Source organism: Egretta garzetta, unplaced genomic scaffold (genome assembly GCF_000687185.1).
Source record: "Egretta garzetta isolate BGI_Z169 unplaced genomic scaffold, ASM68718v1 scaffold299, whole genome shotgun sequence".
Classification (NCBI taxonomy): Eukaryota; Metazoa; Chordata; class Aves; order Pelecaniformes; family Ardeidae; genus Egretta; species Egretta garzetta.
In genome coordinates, this window is record NW_009260696.1 from 2443518 (window position 1) to 2467633 (window position 24116).

Below are 24116 nucleotides of genomic sequence, written 5' to 3' on the forward strand. Positions count from 1 at the left end.
GACTCCAGGGTAATTCAGTGCCGTTTCTTGCAGGCCACCTAATGTGGTAATGGTTTCCTTTGTTTGAAACAAGTTTCCACTGTAGTGAGACTTTTTTTTTTTTTTTTTTTTAATAATGCTATTCATCTGGAAAGAAAAAGAATTTGGAAGTAAAATAAATGGAGGATACGCTCTTGAGGGAGATTGGTGATGTGTTTCTCAGCTGTCTGCTAAATGCGGATTGTATTTTGGTAGCTGGCTGAGAATTTGTTCGTGCCCACTGAATTTTTTTTTGGTGTTTGGTTGGTTGTTTGGTTTTTTTGGTGTTTTTTTTTTTATTTCCTTTGTGGCTTTTTTCCATATCTAGGTACTGAAAATCAGCAACTTGCACTTCTTCCTCAGTATATATTTGTCCTAATTTTGCCTGGGATAAAGTTAATTTTCTTCATAGTAGCTGGCATAGTGCTGTGTTTTGGATTTAGTACTACAAGAATGTTGATAACACACTGATGTTTTTAGTTGTTGCCTAGAAGTGCTCAGACTACTCAAGGGCTTTTTGAGCTTCTCCTGCTCGGCCAGGTGCATAACATTTTGTATATTCTTGTTACCGTTCTCATTATTACTATTATTATTATTATTATTTTCTCTTATTAAACTGTCTTTATCTCAGCCCACAGCTCTAACCTTTCTTCTCCTTCCCGATTCTCTCCCCTGTCCCACTGAGGGAGGGGGGAGTGAGCGAGCGGCTGCGTGGTGCTTAGTTGCCAGCCGGGTTAAACCACGACAATATTGAAGCAAGATATAATTTCTCAGTTAGCTGTATTATTTAATTTCTTGGCTTTCTTTTGTTTAGGGTTGTATAAGAAAAATATTTTTAACATTGGTCAGCATTCATATGTCCAGTCTAAAAGGGCGTGTGGGACAAGACAAACTGAGACATGTTACCTGTGGAATAAACTACTCTGGAAAACCATTCCCCTGGACAAGTATCTCTGAGGTTTCAGTGCTGTCTTCTGTTTGAGCTATCATTTGGATAGGTGCTTTCTAATTATTTTAATGGCTTTGATAGAAAATACTGAAGTCAAAGAAAAAGACAACTCAAACTTACACATCAAATCTTACAGTACTAGTTCTGCATGTATTTTAGTCACTGTAATTATGCCTTTTGGTTCCTTATGTCTTTGGAAGGTATATTGTGAATTACAAACAACTTGAAGGCAGCTAATGCTTTGTTGTCTTGCACAGTTTTCTTGCTGTGCCAGAAGCAGTTGAATAACTCATGCTGTAACTTGAAAAATTTCCCCGTGTTTTTTTTTTCCTCTCTTCCCTCCCCCTCCCTCCCGATTCTAAGGTACAGATTTTTACTTTCTGTGGATTGCTGAGAAGAAAGAGTGCCTGACTTGGAAGCCTGCTTTAAAATGTCTTCTAGTTTATGAACTCACATATCTTTTTTTTTTTTTTTTTTTTTTTTTTTTTTTTTCTCCTCCTCCCCAACTTCCCTTCTGTTTTGCAGCCATAGACCTTTTGTATGGGGGTATATACTGCTTTATGTGTCAAGATTACATATACGACAAAGACATGGAACAAATTGCCAAAGAAGAACAACGAAAAGCTTGGAAATTACAAGGTTTGGTTTTCCTGCCTGAATTTCTTGTTTCTGTTTTTAATCATACCTGTCCCTCCCATTTGTCAATGGCAAAAAACAGTAAGGGGAAGAAAGAGCTCTTTAGAGATAGTAGTGCAGGCCTTGTGAGAGAGATGTCTAGCTATTACTTTCCAGGAGTTAGACTGTTAGTTTAACATGTGCGCCACACCTAATTGTAGCAAAAATACTTTATTTTTAATTGCAACAAATATAAAAATAGCTAACATTAATCCTGCAAAACTTGCATAATATCAGAGTCAGATCTGTATTAGGTAGAAAATGTAACAGTCTCCTCCTTTAGGCTAATTTAGGTGATATAGGCAATAAATCTGTTCCCCTCACATGAAATGCCACCCTTGTGTGTGATTTTTTTTTTTTTGATAGAACATGCCAGCTTACTTACACACCTGTGCTTTCATGGTACACGCACAGTATCTATGTAGAAATATTTACACACAAATATATGTACACACATTTGTTTTATTCAGTTTGCTTTCCCTAATTTTTTCTTTTTTAGCCTTCACCCCAACAGTGGTTTCTCACTACCAGTGTACAATGACAGGTAAGAGGCGTGGGCTGGCGACGCACTTCACTAACAAGCGTCCCTTTGCTGATTATCCTGCCATTTTAGACATGAATCACAGTTAAGAATGCCAGTTTTATCGTGCAAATTGTTTTCCTCTTGTTTGGATATGTTCCAATGATTGAATAATTACAGCAGACCTGATTTCATATGCCCTTTCCTTGATAGAACTACTCCAAAACAAACCTTTTCTCCTTTTTCTGGAAAGGAAAGGAAGTAGCATTTACCTTTAACTGAGTAGTTTTTAAGCATCAGTTATAAAAGCTTGTCATCTTCCATTTCCAGTGGCCTCTAGGGGGTATGTTTTCTTAAAGTGGGAAAGTCTGTATTTGAAGACAGATGACTTCTGTCTAGTAATGTCTCTTACTGAATCCATGGCATCCTGTTTCAATGTGACAGCCTTAGTCAGGGCTGATATGACTTCAAACCATTCTTAACCTCATTTCCAACTTTAAAAATAGCAGCTAACATCGTATTAACTAGAGCTTTTCTGATGGCCTATCAAAAGTATAGCTGCTTTTACTTAGTTTCTACTACAGATCCCATTCTACTTTCTGTTTATTCCCCATTTTGAGGGAGTTGAGTCAGGGTCGAGGAGGGTAGTGAGATTGTCAGTGAGTCCTAGAATAAGAAAATACAGCTTAAAATGCTTTAGCACAAAGCACTGGTTTTCAAAGCACAACAAAATGGAAACATGTTTTTAAACCTTTCACTTAGGCTATGTACCTCTATGAGAACTCCCTTCAAACCCTTCTAAACTGTGTTGGTTTGGGCACCAGATTAATCAGCTACAACAACGTAACACCTCTTCATTGTGCTATTGAAGAGGAAGGCCCCCCAGTTCCTTACTTTTGAATATATAAATTCAAAGAGCAAGTTCTTAATTACATTGTCCTTAGCAAATTCTATATTTGTGCCTTCTGGACTGGGATGCAGCCAGTTTGTCCTCCAAGTGGATGTCAGGCTGCCATAGCTTATATTCTAGGGTAATTACAGCTACAAGATCGTTCATCTTGTCATCTTGGACCGCAAAGTTGTGCAGTGAAGGGAGGAATCACTGAGAGGAACTGCCAGGCAGAAAACCTTCTCTGTACTGGTTAACTGACTAATGGCATATTAAATATATATATGAATGCATATTTATAAGAATACGCACATTGCTGCTTCTGTCCCTGGAGAACAAATCTGTAATGACCAATGAAGGATTAGTCAATGATACACTTTAAATTACTGGAGTACACAGTATAGACATTTTTTCTTTAAAGTCATGGCATAGGATCTTTTGGTTTATGGTTTTTCATCGTGAAACTGTGTGTTTCCCCACAAATGCATCTAAGGAATGAGAAAGATGCACGGGAGGAATAATGGAGAATTATGTCGTCTTTTTACTTTTTTCCTCCATTGCTTCAATCCATCCCCTCCTTCCCATAGTGACTGATGTAATCTGAAGGATTATAAAGTATAATATATAAAATATATATATAGTTTCCTCCAACCTGAAAGTGAAGATTAGTACAAACCCCAAACTTGGTGTCTTGGTTTTCTATTTCTGACACAGTTTACCTCAGTGTTGCCAACTTAAAGAACTGAAGAAGTGAATCCAGTCTGCAAAACCAGAGATTGGCTTAAAAATTGAAATGTCAATGTTGTATGTTCTCAAACTTATATCCACAGTGCTTGAAGGGTATTAGTATGTACTTTAATAGATGCTCACATAACAACATGATGCCTGGAGAAAGAACTTTAAGAAAAACCCCAAATATCATGAGATTCATTTCATACTCTTGCAATATTAACTCTTAGTGTGATGAGTTCCCATGTCCAGCTGTAGTTCAGGGTTATATGATATAACTCTGAACGAGTTACAACTCTACCATATTTTTTTTTCCTCTGCTACTGAATATTCTTTAACAACAAGGGAGGTGAGAATACACGGAGCCCTTCATTCTAATTAATGTTTGGATTTTTGGGAGGGGAAAAAGAGGGATTTGCTGAAGTATAACAGAGAATCTATATCAATGGTTATTTGCAAAATTGTGACTTTTATAACTAGAGCCTTCATCGCCTTCTCCTTCATTCATCCATATGTCCCTGATAAAGTCTCTGAAAAATGACAATTCATGTATTTGACCTAATGAAATTAATTCTTGGATGGAGATTTCACATGCTGACTTGAATCTCTGGCTATTTTATAGCATCAGTTTTAAAATTATGAATTTTCAGTCCTATAACGCTACTTCCCTTTTATTGTAAATGGTAACCTATGCATGTTTTGCAAATCGTTAAGGTAGCTTATATTGGAGTTTTTGGCATGTTTGTGGGTGTTATTAAACCTCTTATTAATCCTTTTTCCTTATTTTTTTTTGTTGTTGTTGGTTTTTGGGGGTTTAAAAATTATTTTTAAACACCAAACCATTCCTAATAAATGGTTCTGCTGTCTTTCCAAATTTTCAGGAGTAATAAAACCTGAATATTCCTGTTAAATTATATAGCCAGAACAGAACACTTAAATTTCGGTCTCTGACTTAACTTGTGCTCGTTCTAATGAAGGGCTTCTGTAAGAAAGTTTTTTTTCTGTCTGTGTTGCTCTGTGTTTGTTATGGCATTAACTGTACATGGTTTTCTGTCTGGTTTCATTTCTTTTTAATTGAACAATATGTGATTCAGCTAGAATCCTGCAAAGTGATCCAGTCTGTCATGTTTAACTTTACCTGAAGAGTTGCTCTTGTGAAATGCTTTGGTCCACATCCTCTATAGCATTTAAGCTATATAATTATATATAAATATATATATAAAAATATATATGAATAGTCCCACTGACATATGTGGAACTATTGCATGCCTAAAGTTGAGCGCACATGTGTTTTCAGGTGTGAATTTTGTTATATTTGATTTAAACCAGGATTTAAACATATCCAAGCTTTTTTTTTTTTTTAAAATCACACGATTTCATCCCGCTGTCAGATGATACTAACCGTTTGGCCGTGTTTAAACTACAGTGAACCCAAACGCAAGAGTTCAAGTTTGCAGCTGGCCAGTGCAATAGCTGGTACTACCACGGTGTTGACAATTATTTTGAGCTTTTTTACGAATGAATTTATATAAATTCCAAAGGGAGTATTACAAATATGAAGAGGGTTGCTGAAGACATCTAATCTAAAACTTGGTGCAAGCCAATGTTCTGTCATATGTGAACTGTCCATATGTGCGTCTCTAAAGTTGCTTCATTCGTTTGCCTATGCGTGCTGTACGGTGTATTCAAAGCATTGCAGCTGTTTATCTCATCAATCTGTTACACAGTAATTAGTTTCCTTTTCTGTTTTCCTGGGTGTGTAGCTTGGTGCTGAACCTTGGATAAAGGAAAGGGACTATATGATTCTGGTATTCCTTCTTATGCTTTTTGCATAATCTATTGTTGAATCAAATAAAATGAGAGATGGGTGCATCCATGTAAATAAGAATTTTCTAGTCCTCAAGAATATGAAAACGAGACCTTTTATTACTAAAACCTGGAGGGTCAGTAGTAACTATGAATTGAACGTTTTTGGGTGGGTAGCTTCTGACAAGCATAGCTATTTCTGAAAATGAAGATCAAAGAGCTATTAAAATTTAATGTATATTATGCAGAATGTGTAAGCCTCTAGCTATATTTTCTACTCTCCTTCTTTTCATATGTATGACTTATAATTTATTTTCTGTAGCACAGCACTGTTTCTGCTCCATGCATTCTGTGAAGAATAACTCTTAATTGACTTTAATCCTCAGTTTTAGAATAGATTGCTTGTCATCTTATTATTCTTTATTTTTAATGCCAAGATGCTTTTGTGACTCACTGTAGTTGACCTTGCATAGTAATTTCTCTGTGCTACATAAAATGCTGCAGCAGTACTGAGCTGGTCAGCACATGAGTCTTCACTGTTGTGTTTATCAGATTTACACTGAACACAACTCTGCTTACTTCAGATCTATTCTCTGTACTGCTTACCTGACTCATTCCTACTGCACTTTCCTTTGAACAAAAGAAATGTATTGGAAATACAGTGTTGATGTTTAAAGAGAATAACGACAGACTTTAGCTGCAGCTCATGAGAAAGGATAGTTAAGTATGTGGAGAGTTTTGGTTGGGGGAGGGTATGTTTAAACCTACTATTAATTGCATTTTTAGGTCATTTTAGTTATGTCAGTAAAGTGAATCTCAAGTATTGCAACTTGCTGATATCCAGTTCTACATCAGTGGTTATAAGGAGAGGTTGTACACTGTAATGGTATATCCGAAGACATGTAGTAACTGTTTAGTAAATCGAATTACTAAATTCTGCTGTTCATCTGTAAAAAATTAATCCTGTATCTGTCCATTAAGTTGGGTCACTTTCGATTTATTTAATAACGTGTCAAAGTTTGGTGATGAGATTTCTTGGTTATCCTGTATCTTCTCCTAAAATCATATGGTGGCTCTGTCATTTGACCTCCTCTGAGCACAAAGAAATGGATTTTTGAGTAATAGTTGATTCAGTCTTGTGCTGGAATTTTTTAACTGAAAGGAGGATTATAATCCAATAATGGAAAATTTATTTGGACTAGGTATTATCTATAAGTAAAGAAGTGCTTTTCTTTCACTTCATATTTGTTGGAAGATTTGTTGATATTTGGCAGGGGGAGGGGTAAAAAGAAATCAGTCTCTTGTATTTGTACATAGATTGAACCTAACTCAATGGACAGCATGTTGAAAGTTTTTTTTAATTGAACAGAGTTTTTAATCCTTTTACTAAACAACTTCCTGAAACTTTCTTTTCGTCTGCTTAGGCATTGGAGAGAAGTATTCAACATGGGAGCCAACTAAACGAGAGTTAGAATTGCTACGACACAACCCCAAGCGGAGAAAAATAACCACAAACTGCACCATAGGTAAGTTGTAGAAATTCTTTCCAAAGCTGATTCTCAGCCACTTGTATGTTCAAAATTCCGTGGTGTTTTTCCATAAATGTTTTTACCCTGAGGCAATAGTAGTGGGTTTCTTTAACCGTTAGGGTAACAAAATAAGTTTATTTTACGCTCCCTTTTTCTCACTGTAGAAGGATGATCTGCTCTGTCACTTCTGGTACTGATGCTGGTTTATCTGTGTAACAGCTACAAAACAGAACTTTTTTGACAATATGCATTTAAAGACTTGCGCAGAAATCAGTGAATCTCAACTTGGTCTTCATCAGAGATCCCATGCAGATGTATGAAGGGGAATCCTGTAGTTCAGATGTATTCTTAACTATAGCAGTCTGTTGGTAAATCAGTTCTTAGCAGGCAGAATAAGCATAGTGATGTCTTTCTGCTTCATGTTCTAAACTCTAAATGGGGTCTCTTCAATTTCATATTGACTCTGAAAAGATGTAATTTGTTCTCCAGTGTGTGTCAAATAGCGGTTTTGAAATGCATATCAAATGTTTAATGTTTAGAGTTCAGCAGTCTAGAGCAAAGAACTCTCTGAAACGCAGCATATGTACTTATGGCTGGAGAGTATTCAGGTAAAGGTGATGAAAATTAACAGCATTTTCCAATTTTTTTTTTCTGCGGTCTTTAAGTTGGGGGACTAGAGGGGTTAAAACCAGCTTCCAGATAAGCTCTAATGAAGATTATTGGGCATTTTCCTATACTGTTAAATACAAGTAATATTTTAATGGTGAAGGTACAAGGTTGGAGATGTAGCGATAAACACTGGAAGTAGAAAACTGTTTAACAAATTTTTGCTAATTTTTAAGCTACTTACTGAGAATGCGTCATGCTTTCAGCACATTTCCTTTTTTCAAAACACACTGAATATAATTGCTGAAACTTTCTAATGTCATGTTTCTAGTACAGTAAGTTATATTTAATCAAAATAGGTGTATGTTTATGTGGAAAAATGGACTGAGAAGCACAGAGTAAATTGTAGTAAGTTGAAAATGCCTGAAGAATGGTAATTCTAAAGGGACCTATGCATTTTGCAATAGTGTAACAGGAAAGACAGTTGGAAAAACATCTGGACTTTGAAGCAGCCTGGGAAAAAACAACGCGGCAAAGATTGCTTGCATCATGTTCACAGTAGCATTTTGCGTTTTATGAAACTCCAGTATATTTTGTAAAGGCTGTTACTAATTACTTAATAGAGCTGTGCAGGGCAAAAAAAAAAAAGTTTGATAGAATTCTGAAGGTGAATGTGACCTTTCTGAAGAATTGAAGCGCATTTCTGTTTTTCTTTCCAGTTTGAAGGAATGCTATGCCTCCTCTTAAAGGATTTTTAAATTTTTCAGTCTGTTTTAAAAGGACATGTCTAGTTGCATGAAATCTCATACAACGCTGCATGGGCGGGGGGGAGCGCTCATGAAACACAGGGGATGAGGGAAATGACTGATCTCTTTACTTCTGCAGGCATGCTTTTAATAATTTCTCCTACTGAGCCCTGGAGCTGTCTGTGTGCTGAGATTTAGAAAGAAAAAAATCAAAGCACCCAGGAGACATAATGCAGTTTTGGGCTACAGTTAAAAGCAAAAGACTAGCTTGCTTTCACAAAAATACATTGGGGGTTTAGCTGAAGGAAGAAAAGACCTGCCATTGTCCTTGAGCCCTTTCTCTCCATCCAACCTGCTGCTAAATATATATCTGCTTCAGAGTCTTTTTCCCTTCACTTTTTCCTCACATTGACTTGTCTGTTTGCAGTTTCAGATCAGTGAAGAGCCTATATGCAGGCTGAAATGCTGCAATTATCTGGACATTCCCATTTCTCTCTTTTTCTAATACTCAATTCTTTTGACATCAAGCTTTTATCAATTCCATAGCAGATATTAGTGAATCCAGTTTATCTTCTGAGGTAGGTAAATGGCTCAGAGAATAGGCATAATGTCCAGTTTTTATTGCTTCTGAAAATGAAGATTATGTTGATAACCACCTATAAGCATTGCCCATCTGTTGATCAGTTCTGTTTACAAAAGAGTCTGTTAAAGCATAACCAGCTGCCTTTTATGTATAAAACACGCTCTGCAAAGCTATTTTAAGAGGATGCCAAGGGTGTTTGCTGCTTTCTGTCTTACCTCCAGCGATACACTGATGTCGGTTGGGAGACGGCACGTTTAACTGCTCTGTGATGACCTTCTGAAATGGTTATTGTGCCAATGCCTGTTTCAGCATTTGTGTAAGACGAGTGTATTGGTATTATAACTAAAGTGGGACAATACTCTGAAACCTGGACAGGCACGGCCTTGAAAGGATATACTTAACTTGTATGTGAAGGGCTTGCACTAATAATAAAATACATTAAAAATGGATGTTATTCATATCTGGAACACACTTAGGTGATAAAATATGGGGGTTTTTTGTAGTTTCCTGTTACACTTATATTATTTACATGACGCTCATTTACGTGAATGTTTTACTCCATGGCAGAACCCTCTTCGTACATGAAGGGATTTTTTTTTATTCCAGATTTGTAGCAATCTCTTGATGCTTCTCAAACAGCTGGATGTGTCTGCTACTTTTTCTGAGCTGTTTGAACTTTTATACAGCTGCAGGATTCTTTGTCTTTCACTGGCACCATAAATTAAATCTGAAGAACACTCAGTCATGAAACGAATATGTTATAATGGAGGATTGAACTGGTAGCTCATTAGAGGAAATACTGTGCAAAACTCCTAGCTTTTGATTTAGCGAAATGAAAAGATGTTTCCACTTGTGCGACAATTTGAAACCTATTGAAGGAAATTCTTGTTCACATCCTCAAAAAAAAACCAAAGCAAAAAAACCCCCAAAACCTCAACGAAAACACCAACTTAACAAAAACCTGTAAATTTTGCTTGATACTCTTTTGAAATGGTGTGTTTCCATCTTACAGATATTTTTGCTAGTAAGAAGATAGAGTAGGTAGATTCACTTGAATCACTATTTTGCCATTGAACAAATTGCTCTTCAAATAAAAACTCATGTTGGGCGCTGCTACAGGCTATAGAAACTGTGCTGATTCCTGCCTTTTGGGATATAAACAAAGGGCTGTTCCCAGTGTTGCATGTAAGGATCTTCAAAGTGTCTTGGAACACACTGTTAACCAAGTGGAAACGCCGAGCTATCTATGTGCAAGAAGCCATGATGAAAAATCCTCGCATAGTATGGATTTTGTGAGGCATTTCATATTCTGATGTCCTAGCAGACTTGAAATGCTGAGGGAGTTTCTGTATTTCAAGACGTTCAAGAAGAGTGTGTAGTCTACTCAGACCACAAACATAGGCTCTTTGGTAGCAATATCGGCTCGAGACATCCTCAGACCTTGTGTGCCCCAGATGCTATCGCACGCTGCCTTCTTCATTGTGCTGGCACAGTTTTCAGGTGGACTGGATCAGGCAGAAGGCATGGCGTATTGTGGGGAATGCAGAGGGTGAGTGGAAAGTAGAAATTCCCTAAGTTATTGTGTGGTGTTCTCAGCAGCAGTATTGTATCGTGGCTTAGGTTATTCAATTTGTAGAATGTTTCTATTCATAGAAATGCTCATTTTGATTTTGGGTTGAAGCTGGTGTTTCAAGCACCCTATAAGCACCAAAACTTTTATATGGAAAACTAGATAAGGCTTAAACTTAACAATTATTGAATTAGATTCTAACGGCGTAAAAGGAAAATCTCATTTTTTCAGCCTCTTCTTGTCTGTGAAGAGGCTGCCCTCAGCAAGTGAGGGTAATGACCAAGCTCCAAGTTCACAAGCAAATTTTTTATTATGGGGTTGTACTAGAAGTGAAAGTGATGCAGGATCTTTCGGGAACTATTTTCCAAATCTTGTCTTGCTCTGCTATCATTAATACTCCCAGCAGATCAGTTCTCCTGAGTACATGAAGTATTAGCTTGGGATCAGCTGGTCTCCGATTAGCATATGAAGTGACTTTGTGGCTAAAGATTGGTATCTTAACAATAGGAAGAATTAGACTCCCGAGGCACATGGATAATTAGCAGGAGCCACCTGGGATTCCCATTTGCAGCCTTGCAAAAAGGCAGAGGGGATAGCCTTTATAGGAGACTGAGCAAATCCTTCTCAGAAAGAAGGATGAGGTATGGGGGAGGCGACAAAAACAATAACTGCATGGGAATAGCAGGTGGTTTTTGCAGCTGTGCAATGCTAAGCAGCGTGATGTGACAAAGAGCAGCATGAGTGGAATAAATATTGCAGAGCTCCTATGTAAAAGTAGCAAGGCAAGGGGAACAGTGGCCTGGAAAACATTTCTGGTTCTCTAATCAAGCTACCAGGAGTGCTTCTGTTTCTGTAGAAGTAGAGGGAACTTGAAGGTGTTGAAGACTACAGTGGTACTTGGAACTTTTTTGTGACTGTACCAGCTTTCTACCATACTAATTCTAGTTGAATGCTACTTAAGGTAGCTCAAATGGAAAAGTGGAATGAAAAGCGTGGTTTGGTACAGCACCAAATTTTTAGCTGTAGCTTAAACTTAAAAAAAAATTGATTTGTAAACAGTAATACTTTTATATTTTTCAAATCATGACCACACAAAGTGGACCCTGAATAGAAGTCTCCTTGATTCTTAAATTTCTTTAGACTGCTGTGTGACGAAGGAAAGGAAAACCACCTTTAAGACTACTCAGGTGAATGTTTCCTCTGTGATTATTTTTTTCCATCTGATTTCATAATTAGAATGGTTATCTGGTTGGAAAACTGTTTCCTAAAAGGTTGGATTAGTAAAATCAAAAAATGCTACCTTTCTATCAGGGAGATCCATCTGTTCCTGTTTTACCTTGTCATGAGCTCTGACCATTGGACTGAGTTGTGGAATATTTTTGCTAGGTCTAAAACTGATAAACCTGATAGTAAAATAAATAAATAAAAACCCACTGTCCTCTCAAAGCTCCCAGGGAATTTTAAGAACTGTGATTTTCTTGCTGAGGTTTGTAGAATTTTGCTTGCAGAAAGTCTTGCTGGACTTTCAAAGTTTACCTCTTTAGCAATAAAAAAAAATATAAAATTCTCCTCCGCAAAAGACATTTTGGAAAGAAATTCCAGATTTGATATTTCAGTAGCCTTTTTGTGCATTGACTGTCATCTGAGAGCATGTCACCTAGTTTTTCAAAGCTACTGCCAGACAGCAATTTACATCACTGCCGTAACGTCCCTTTGTATGGTTTATCTTCACAGCAGTCGGTGATGATAGAGTTATCTCTAATTTAATTGCTCCTGGGTAAGCTTAGGGGCAACCACGTTATCACTGAAGTCCCTGCAGCGTCTACCTGCTTGGTGTGAGCAAACTTTTGTTATAGAAAAAGTCATGTTACCTTCACATTTGAAGAGTTTACTAACTAGTAGTACTTCTGCAGAATGCTTATTGGATCCCAGGCTAGCTTCACTGAGAATGAGGGGCTTTTTCTGCTCTTACTATGTCAATATTTGATTGAATTTTAGGCCCCCTTTCAGAAAGGACATAAGCTGATGTCTTTCAGTGTATGAGTTGCCCTGTTTATGTTTTCATTTCATGTCATGGTTTTGCAGGGGCTTACTCTTTAATGAACATTAAGAGAAGCAAACTCTAAAAAGCATTTCTGATGAAAGCAATAAGACTGTTATCTTTCCTTCTCGCCTCTCTCCATGTTGATGCTACGCTTCAAGCAAAAGATCTAGCAGTATGCTTCTCTCTAATACCTGCTAAGGGTGAAGACATATGCTACAACCGAGGTAGACAGCTTTCTTGTGTCAGGGGACAATCCTTTTTGTTTCTTCTTCACCCTTGTGCATGCTTCCCCTTAATTCCAGCCACATGGTCCCACCCTCTCCTGGGCATTCACTCTTGTGCTGTCAAGCTGGTTGCAGAGTCTGTTCAGTTCATTAATCTGGCAGAAAAACATTGTGCTTTTTGGTGGTGGTGGTGGTTTTGCAAGAGCAATGTTCTCCTGCGTTACCGCACTCAACAGCTTGACAAAGGTTCTGACACCATGCACAAAGCTGGCATGAGCGGGGACAGCACAGGAACGGGCTGCATGGCTGGGGGTAAGGGGAAACCTCCTTTCGCTGACAGCAAGCCACGCTGCATCTGAGCTGTAGTTGCATTTATCTACAGCAAAGCCAGCAAAGATTAACTACTCTTGGATTATGACCTTAGTAAGGCTTGAAGTTAGAGTAAGCCAGGAAGTCAATTTTAAACAAAAGAAACATTTCAGGCCTCTTAGAATCATAGAATCACTTTGGTTGGAAAAGCCCTTTGAGATCATCAAGTCCAACCTTTAACCTAACCCTGCCATCCCACCACTAAACCCTGTCCCTAAGCACCTCATCTATCCTTCTTTTAAATCCCTCCAGGGATGAGGATTCTACCCCCTCCCTGGGCAGCCCATTCCAGAGCCTGACAGCCCTTTCAGTGAAGAAGTTTTTCCTAATGTCCAACCTAAACCTGCCCTGGTGCAACTTCAGACCATTCCCCCTCGTCCTATCATCTGTTCCCAGGGAGAAGAGGCCGACCCCCACCTCACTGCCCCCTCCTGTCAGGCAGTTGTAGAGGGCGATCAGGTCTCCCCTCAGCCTCCTCTTCTCCAGACTAAACAACCCCAGTTCCCTCAGCCGCTCCTCGTATGACTTGTGTTCCAGACCCCTCACCAGCTTTGTTGCTTTCCTCTGGACATGTTCCAGCATGGATCCCATGTGAAAAAGACAAATTCTTTGAGAAGCTGGCATCAGTGATAATGTGGCCTATATTGTTACGTATTTAGCTTAATATTTTTTAAAGTAAGTATTGCATATTATGTGGCCTTCTTGTCTTCTAAGATTCTAAAATCAGTCAGTTATCTTGTATTTATCAATTTACTTTTTTAAAATCGATCAGGAGTAAGGCTGAAATCTAAACGACCTTTTTGGCTTATGCCATTTACCATCCCTGCTGTAGTTTATATGGATAACCTTGGGGGTTGGACGAGATGACCTCTAGGGATCCCTTCCAACCCAAAACATTCTGTGATTCTAACCTCAAAGTTTATGGCTCTTCCTTTTCAGCCTTCATGCACATTCTGCCTCCCCAAGAGAAAAAAAAGAAAAGAAAAAGCTCTTTGGAAGTAACTAATACAAAATGTTTACCTATCTTTTGCTTGACGATTGAAGAATAGTTGAAACTTGCAGGGCATGTTTTTCAGCTTGTAAAGGTTAATGAAAGAAGGGTACCGATTCCCTTTACAAAGAACTCTTTTCCCCAAGGGGTTTAGTCCTGCTTTCAAGTTAAAATGCTGCAACAAGTTGAAGTATAAACCAGTTAACACCGTTTCTGCAGGGAGTATGAGGCAATAGTAGTAGGGATAGCTTGGAAAATAAAATTATGTATTCAAGGAAATCACGGTTAGTTTTGGCCCTCATTGGGCCTCCCAGTATTTTTCAGTTGACCTTCTTGCAGTAGCATATGGCTAGTTGAAGAAACCACCAGACCGAAATTTTGTAGATCAATATTCTTAGCAGCTGTTAGAAATATGATACTTGAGATTTATGGGGGTTTTTTGCAATATCTGTGTATGGAATAAATCCCATGTCTCTGCTTTGTTTCCAGTAAAAATTAACAATATGTCAAAAACAATTTTGAGAAGTTACCTTGAAGCTTGAGCTTGGTGGTGGTTTGGCATTGGAAGCCGCTTTTGCAGTGATGTGCTAAATGTGTTCTGGAGGAGATTCTTAGGTTCAGGGGTCTGCTTGGAGGTTTTGATTTGCATGGCTTTATGTGGAGCTGTTTAGTTTAAAACAGAATAGCAAGCTCAGAGGAACCTTTCAGTATATTTGCTGTCTGAGGAGTAGTAGATTTTCATAGAGGTTTTAGAATTATATATATATGTGTATATATATTTATATGTGTATATATATAAAGCCTGAATTGTTTGACTCTTTTTTTCCTTCTCTGTAGATCTTGTTTTGCATGTCTTACTAGTGGGAAAATAAGAGCAGAGACAGACACCAATGTATAGGCATGTGCACAGATGCAATAATACAAAATATTGCAGATGAAGAAATGTTGACATAAACATCAAAGTTTGTAAAGCTCCAGGGATATTTACCTCAAATACAACCCCTGCAGACAGTATGAACTTATAACTACTTGTATGTGAAATAAGCAGATTGCAGTTGGGGTTGAATTTTTCTGTTTTCTCATACAGGAAAATTGCCTTTCATATCACTTGTATAGAAAATACTTTAATTTTGTAATTCTAGGTGGCTCTTGGGGACCTGACACAAAGGAAGACACACTGTGTGTGTTCACAATGTGAAATTTCTTAGAAGGCAGGGTTCTTAATCCAGGGCTTGGATCATGTTCCAAACTTCTAACTCAAACCTGTTTTTTCCTCCTCTGGACTTTTTTTAAGTGGATCCATGGTTGTTACTGATCCATACACATCATGTTTAGTTTACAGACGGCGTTTCAATTTGACTTTTGTAAAATTGTGTCCTGCACTTCTTCAGGTGAGACTTCACCTTTTGGATCCAACTAGGCTCCTCCTAGATGCTGATTCGACTTTCAAGTGTAAAATGTTTGCTGACTCAATTATTTGTCTTACCTATCTCTCTCTAATGGTAGTTAATTTTTTTTTGCTGTGCTTTCTTCACCAAGTCATTATATAACTTCAATATGCAGTCAAAACACCAGGCTTTTAACATGAAAAATGCAGTAAGTGTTAGTCACTTGTCATCACCTGCTTGAACAGGTTTTTATGGGAATGGGAGGTTTCTTATCATGAAAAAAACCAACAGCAATATATAAGCCAGAATTTGATTCTGGCCCTCTGAGCAAGATACCTTTCTTTAGATAAAGTATTTTTTTGTTTGTTTAAAATTAACTTATTAGAATTTATACTTTAATGTTTATCCACCTTAAAAAAAAAAAAAAATTGAAACAGTGGATGCTTATAGAAAAACAGGTGTGCTTGGCTTTCTGTGCCTGTCAGAACAAAGAGCAGACCTTACCCTTCTTCGACAGCAAGCCCCGAGGTCAGCAGGTATGTCTCCTGTTTTCTTGACCGCACTACACCAAGCTACAGACTATTGCTCTATTGTCAATATGATGCAGTGATCCTCTAAAAACCAAAGCCTTTCTTGAAATGGAGGGTATATTTTTGCTGTACAGTCATGCAGCCGATGCAAAGATACTTTCATAATCTCTAAATCAAGAGCCAGAGAAGGATGTCCAGAATTAGCCCGTGTAGCTACACTGATTACACTGATTGCAGTCTTGACATGTGCCTGTTGTCTTGTCATGGGCAGACGCACCCTCAGCATGCGAAGGTGGTTCTTATTATTTTAAAAAAACCAAAAAACCAAAAAACCAAGACAAACCAACACTCAAACCAAAGAAACAAACCTTGATTTACCACTGTATTTTAACCTGATTAACTCGGTGTCATTACGGAGAGCATGGCATTTTCAACAAGGCCAGTAATCTCCATCTCAGTTTTGTTCTTTTGTGGATCGCTTTTGGATTATATTTACTATGACCTTCCATTCTGCTCTTTCATATCTGCTTCTAGAGTTGGGCTTTGTGTGGACAGAAGGTAGAAACAGTATATACTGAAAGTAGGAATATGCATAAACAGCATGTGGCATGGTTTGTGTGTTGTGGATTGTTGGAATAGCTCTGTGCCAATTCATCAACAATAATTTGTGCATATTAATATATTTGGATGCATTTAATTTCATTGGCAGTTAGCCTACTCCTTAAGTTATTAATTTGTGAAATCTGTTTTGAGGAAGGGTAGAAACTTGTAGGCAGCATATGGTGTGATATTGGGGGGAAAGGACGGCTGCGGGTGTGAATTTTATTTTGTCAGTTTAGTGGGAGTACCTCTTGTTCTTTAAAGATGCCATCTGCACAGGATTCTCACTGTAAGTCTTATGCTTCTGTGCAGATCATGCAAGATCTCACTGAGCTTTTAAGTTTGGATGCTTTGGGGGAGGGCAAAGAGAATATTTTATTCTGTGCCACCTTTTTGAAGTATTTTATTTTGTATAAAAGCTTTTTTTCTTTGCTATCAAGTTGCCGTATAAAAATTCCATGAAAGGTCTACAGCTTAACTAGCTTTTAAAGGTTAGTTGTCATGATGCTCCGTATCGATCATTCGGTCATTTTTGACACAGTTCCTGGGTTTTGCCTACTACTGTTCTTTTTTGACGTTGGGGGTCTTCTATCTGCTCTCCCTGACCTTCCTGCAATTACCAGATCAATCATTATTTTCACACTCTGGTTCATAGGACTTTGCTTTAAACTTTGCTTTGTAGGGCGTGTGAGACACGGCAGCTCCTGCTTCGGTTATATGGTTGCTTTAGGAGCTTCTCCATACCTTTATTCAACTTCTTTAAATTCATTCAGCTCTGTATATCTGAGCGTACAACGAGCACTGCAGTTGTAAGGGGTGTGGGTTCATTGTTCAGCTGAGGCATTTTGTGCAATGCATACGCGGCATTTCATGTCGTGCTTTCTGCTGTGCAGAAATAGGCACCTTTTTGTTTCTCTAGATGTGACGTGTGCTTGGAGTACGTTGTGTTTCATCTTCTCCCAGCCGACTGATCTTCAGGTGTTACAGCGATCAGCTCATCAAATCTATTACCAAGTGTCAAAGCATTGTGTGATTATTTCCAGTGCCGTATGTGAAAGATGTTTTCTTCTATTGCGTGTTCTGAAAATTTGAGATCCAGATTGTATGTATGCATTCCCCAGTGTGTTCGCTCACTGCTCAGAGATCCTGACAGAGATTGGATCAGGTTGAAGCACAACAGACAAAATTTGTTCAGTGGGTCTTGATATGCCAAGATAGAAATTCAGAGAAGTTTGGTATGAGTTCTGCTGCAGAACTTAATGTCTTTTTCTGTCTTACTCATTTCAGCTGAGAATATCAAACAGAGAGAGATGATTCCCATAGATGATTACATGCTGTATAGCTTTCTCGTTTTGAGAACATGATGCATTGGTTTCTTCTTGAGACACCTGAGGGAAAAATGATTTTGTGATGCAGATGGTCAGTAAAAATGCTGAAGATAAGAAAATATGGATATAAAAACTATGGATATAAAACCTGATGTTTTCCATATTCTTGAAGGAAAAAAAAGGCAGGCTTTTATTTGCAGAGTGCTCTCTGGGCCTCTTCCTGCTAGGTGACTTACCAAAAGGTTCAAAACTAATCTTGCATATTGCAGAGATCCGTGGCTTTAGCTCCCCTTTCCCCTCCTGCGCCACATTTATTTAAAACTTAAGCTTGGCTATGGGAGACAGTAAATTCATATAGATGCCTGTACTGGAACACTTCAGAATACGAGTATATCAGGAGATATTGCAAGACCTCATCACTGGAGAGTCTTAAGAACAATTCAGGGAAACATTTGTCAGGAATAATATAGGCAGTGTTAATTCTGCTCGGAGATAGAGGGCTGGACCAGGTGACTTCTCAAGATTATCTACAGCTATGTTTCCTGTGATTTTAATGGAAGATTCAATGCACTTTTCAGTGGTTTGGTCAAAAGCGTTCACTTTGTTTTGGGAGCATGTTTCTTAATTTAAATTCACAGGGAAAAAATACTTGCAAGTCCCTCGTCTTGCTTGAAACAGCTTCTCTATTTACACAGGCTATATGAAAAATTAACCTTAAGAGGTTTGTTTGTTTGTATTGCCAGACATTTTAGGAATGCTGACTCATTTTGCCAGGCTGAGGGTGTGCACGCACGAGCAAATGACCATCATCAAATCAGAAGGATGAGAACTTAAAGGACATTGAGTGTTCCTGCCTTGTCTGTGTGCTTGGTCTTAACCCAAGCATACAGTTACTGCAAAGAAAATGACAGGTTGTAACCTCACAGCCTGGCTTATCATGCCCACACTGTTAAGAGATCACTTGCCTCGTTTGAAGTGCTTTAAGCCTGGAGAAACAGAAATAAAAATAAGCTTAATTAGTCAGTACTCTTCTGGAGAATCATTGGCACACAGTGCTTGCACACCACTGAAGTCACAAAGTATCTACAGGTAAATGAAATAATAGCAAATGTGCCCAAGGGCAAAGAAAGGGAACTCCTCTGGGCTGTGAAATGGTTCATGTTTTGGCATCATTAGTTCGTGAATGGGTTCAAAGATGTACAAACTGTACGTGTAGCATGGAGAGCACTTTCTGTGTCTGGCACGCTGTGTACGCTTGGGAATCATTGTCTGGTTTGTGGGTTTTGTTTCATCTGTGCAATGATAATCTAAAATGCTGCACTTTTTTTTTTATTTGATCATACTCTTGGTAACTCCTTTGATCCATTTGCTCCAAGGATGTGACTTGACCATAGCTTTTTCCAACAATATGTGTCCGAATAGCATGTGCGGAAAGGCTGATGTGTTGCTCTGAGGAAGAATCTACAGTAAAGCCTTCTTTGGTAGTCATCGCTTAGAGATGTGCATTTTTCTCCCAAATCTGGCAAAGTTCAGGATACCCTTCCTTGAATCTTATCTCCATTTATTGCTGTCACTTCCATACCATTACTAGAAATTCTTTACTTAAATAAGCTACAAACGTGTATCTTTAGTTCTGTGTTGTTAAAATGTTGAATGTGATCACTTTTAATTGAAGGTACAGCCTGATACGGGGGCGCTGCAGAGCTCCACCAGAATTGCTACATAGCACTGCTGATAGCTGCAAACTTAAATTTTTCTTGATCCATACTCGGAGGTATGAAGCAAAGGAAATGAAGTACCGGATCCAGGAGATCTTTGCATTACCCTGTGACTCTTTTTTGCATTACTAAAATGAATGAATGATGCATTGAGCCACAAATGAAAAAGCTCATAAGCAGAATGCCTGTGTAGTCTAAAAATGACACTGAAGATCGTTAGCAGCCCTGACTCCAGCAGCAGCTGGTACCTGTTCTCCATCCCTTCCTGAGTGGCGGCGGAGCAGTTAATTTTGTTTTCCAGGGCCGCGTGGTAGGAATAGGGATACAGGCATTAGGGCTATGGCTGTTTTGCTACCCATCCTCTGTGGCTTTTGGACAACTGCCTGGAAGTTTGTAACAACAGAGGGGATACGAGGGCTGGCTGTCTCTGAGAGAGAGTGAGACCGACAGTTCCTGCATCCCTCCCTCATTCTGGCACCGGCCTTTTGTCCTGACCCACGGTGAGCTGTGTGAACCTGCTCAAACAGGTCAAAGACTCGTCACTGCTTGCAAGCGATGAGTTCATCCCCTCAAGGTGAGACTACTTCTTTCTGATAGATGGGCAAGGTGAACCAATTCACCGTGGAGTCAAGCAGATGCCAGCTCAGTGCAAGGGGAACAGCCCTTTTGGCATCAGCGAGCTGTTAGATGGGCTTCACTGTCGTGTGAAAATGCCCTCACCTTCCCCCTCCCTGTCAAAGCTGGTTCATGGGGTTTGTATCATGCTGTAATATTAATCTGGATGTGTGAACAGTCATGGGATGGAAGAGTGGAGGGGGTGTTACCCACTTCTTCTGAGTCAGGGTCAATGTACTGGGCCATTCTTGATGGCTGACAGAGCTGCTTTTGGAACCATTCCAACAACCGGGAGTCCCAAACTCCCTTGTTGCAATGTTTTCTAACTGTGAGACAATTATTTTTAATACCTAATTAAATTTCACTTCTTGTGAGCTCAGTCTTTTTTTTTTTATTATTATATCTTCAGTAGGCCACAAGAGTTAATTACAGTCCTCTTTGCAGTGGCCTGTAACATACTTGCAAATTGTCAGCCTGGCTGTTCCTCCATCAGGACTATCTTTTTTTTTTTTTTAAATTAATTAACTCCAACCAGTGGGTTCTTCAGTTGTTTCTCCAGTCTCAAATACTAATTTCATGCAAATTTTCATTCATGTTCTTGACTTCTGCCCAGTTTGCATCTATCTCTGTTAAAATAGGTGCTCAATTCCAGACATTATCCAGCTGAGGTTTTCCTGTCACCAGGGCAGAATAATTACCTCCCAGGCCTTCTCATATTCCTGTTATGTTTGTGTCACAACTACAGCACAATATTAAGTCATTTAGATTGAGCTGCTATAGCCATTGCTCCTTATTGTGTGTTTGTCCATTTAATTTTTCTTGTTTCCTACTTCACAATTGTTTTTATTGAATTTAATTGATTTCAGATAGTTTCTCCCATTTAACAAGTCGCTCTTGAATTATCATTCTATCTTCTGGTTGCGTTTGCACTACCTTGATGTAGTTTGTCCCTTCCGTAAGTACATATCATGTGATGTCACTGAAGCTATCGAAATAAAAATAGTGAATGCAATCAATTTCATGTTAACTAAGAGGGGTGGGGGTAAACTAAATGCTGGAAAAACATTATTGGTTTCTTGAGCCACACTAAGTCAATGCAAATTCAGCTTAGGCTGGGAGCAGCATGAATGTGCGCAGTGTCGGCGTGGGTCCTGTAAACAGTACAAGCACGTTCACGTGGCCCTGTGCCCGAGGTAACGAGCCTTCCAAGAAGTACTGGGGAATGCAGTGCAGAGGCACTAAATCTGGTTGCATAAAGAATGTAACCACATTTACTTGGTCTGGACTACTTAATCTCGCCTGTACAGAACCGGTGGTGGTGTTTTCCCATTGTGATGTGGATGAACTAGATCATCCTCATAGATACACTGGAAAATATGTTTGTATCTGCTGAATAGATGCTACCAACATCGCTGTGCATATTTATGTTTAATGTAGGTAGTTTAATATAGGTAGGTTGCTACCTACTGGTAACTTTTGAAGGTTTTTTGGATATTTTAAGGGAGAAAAAGAGTAAAAATGACTTTTGAATGGCAATTCTAACACAACATAAAAAAGGATAAATCCAGAAAGTCTTCTGTGAATGTTGAAGTCACTCCAGAACTGCCCAGTTGCAAACAAATATGCCAGAAATTTCTGAAAAAAAAAAAGACTTTGAGTTGTCACGTGAACTTGAATGAAGTACTTGAGCATGCATTTAAGTGCCGCATTTAAGTCGTAACACTTAACGTGAGATTGTCCTTACAGACGACAAAACTGGGGAATATGAACTGACATGTTGTTTGGGGTTTTTCTGAACCACTTGGTAATCCAAAAGGTAGGGAATTGACTCTTTTTTTTTTTTTTTTTCTAAAAGTAAAACCACTGTTGGCCAGTAAGGAGTACCTCAACGAAAATAAGTAAATGGCAGAGCATCAAGTTAAGGCCACAGCTTGCATTCAGGATATATTTCCCATGGTTTGGTTTGGTTTTTTTTTTTTTTTTGAGTTGTCAGTTACTCAGCTATAGAGCAAATTGTGTCTGGTTAATTTATTTAAATGGACTGACCAACTCATCTTCGTCTCAGGGTGAGGTTGTGTTAATAGGTAAACAGATCAGTAGTGAGGATGCTTATTCTGTGCAGCAGTGACATACCGAAACTAAGAACTCCTGGATTTAGGTGATTCATCCATCTAAATAGTCTTTGTCTTTGGGTGCTGGAGATACATACAAGGGGAGATACTTCCTTTCTGGTTCTTTCAACAGTTAATGATGTTGCTATCATACATACAAGGGGAGATACTTCCTATATTCTGGTTCTTTCAACAGTTAATGATGTTGCTATTTCACATGCCGTTCGTGGCATATACTACTTTCCTCTGGTGTATCATCTTTCGTAGCTGGACTCTGGGATTTTCAACTGAAAACAAACTCAAGGACAGTTTCCTTTTGTACACATAAGCAAACTTTTGTCTATTGAGCAATCTATTTCAGTAGTAATGGAAAAAATGCAGCGATCTGGAATACTTTTGCTAGGAATTGGAATGTTAAAGATGGCTTTTCATTTAGAATGCAAATATTTCTTTTTCCTAAGATACGTATTATTTTTTTTTTCCTTCCAGAAAGCCTTTCTGATGTAATTGCCTTTCTGCCTGGGTAAACTTGTAGTTCATGGCACAATGTATAATGCAGCATATCTAAAATAGTCCTACAATTTCTTTTTTCTCTATTAACAGGAGTTGCTCTTCATAGTCTTTATACTGACTGGTTCTGTTTTCGGCATCTTCCATATTTTAAATTCGTTTTCTTAAGCACCTTGGCTCTTTATGTTAGAGTCTCCCAGAAGGGGTGGTGGTGGGAGGACACACGGTCAGTATGTATAAGGGAGAAAACCCACCTCGTTCTTCTTTTGTGTTTGGATAGGGTAAGCAGTGGCAATAAGTACAGATAAACTTAGTTTCTGTTCTAATCCCGGTACTCTACAGAATGGGTTAATTTATGGTTTCCCCGAATTACATGTGCACAAGTCAGATATTTAAACTAAAGAATGTGTCCTTCAACTGCACCGGAGTGTGTGTGTGTGTGTCTCTTGGGGCTTCTGGGTGGGAGGGGCTGGCTTTTTATTTGACTCCTGTCAGTGGCAAATGAAAATATTGGTGATTAAAACTGGAAAAAGAAATCCAAATTTGTATAATTATTATCTAAATACAATGTACTCTGTCACCCTCCCTACCTCCAGAAACTGCAGGATTCAACGTGGCCTGTTCCTAAAGGAATCTTAATGCACACACATATATACATGATATTTGATAGGTATTTTTAGGTAATAGAATAAATAACACAGGAAAATATTTATATTAATATATAGAATGTAACTTATATAGAAAAATTGAAAACGTGTATCACAAATCTCTTTTTATAAGTTAAGAAATACTGCTCTACAACTCTATTCTGTCTTGTGATTTAAAAGGCTTTGCTTAAAAGTTGGGTAGAGCAGAGGAGTGAGTGAAGTTCTCCAGGTTGTGCCTCTTGGTGATTGAAAAGCTTGAGGGGGCTGTGAGGGCGGGTGGGTGGCGGTAGTGGTGTAGCTCAAGAAAGGTGCTTTGTTTTGGAAGGGATTTATGGTGATCCAAAATGAGCAATGACTAACCCGGCAGCCTTGAATAACTAGAGAAAAGCAGCCAAGTCAGAAAAATAAACACAGGAACTGC

At 38.5% G+C, this 24116-nt stretch overlaps 1 protein-coding gene across 3 annotated transcripts in view; it reads left to right on the forward strand.

The window, feature by feature from the left end:
• USP22 (ubiquitin specific peptidase 22) overlaps nt 1–24116 on the forward strand; it is a 105614-nt gene that overhangs the window by 46364 nt on the left and 35134 nt on the right. For 2 of the 3 annotated variants that reach the window (XM_009645919.2, XM_035901317.1), the window contains exons 3-5: nt 1493–1606; nt 2142–2186; nt 7011–7112. In XM_009645919.2, the coding sequence (XP_009644214.1) occupies nt 1493–1606; nt 2142–2186; nt 7011–7112 (261 nt within the window). The remainder of the gene's footprint in view (nt 1–1492; nt 1607–2141; nt 2187–7010; nt 7113–24116) is intronic. The other variant, XM_009645921.2, reaches the window with a different exon arrangement.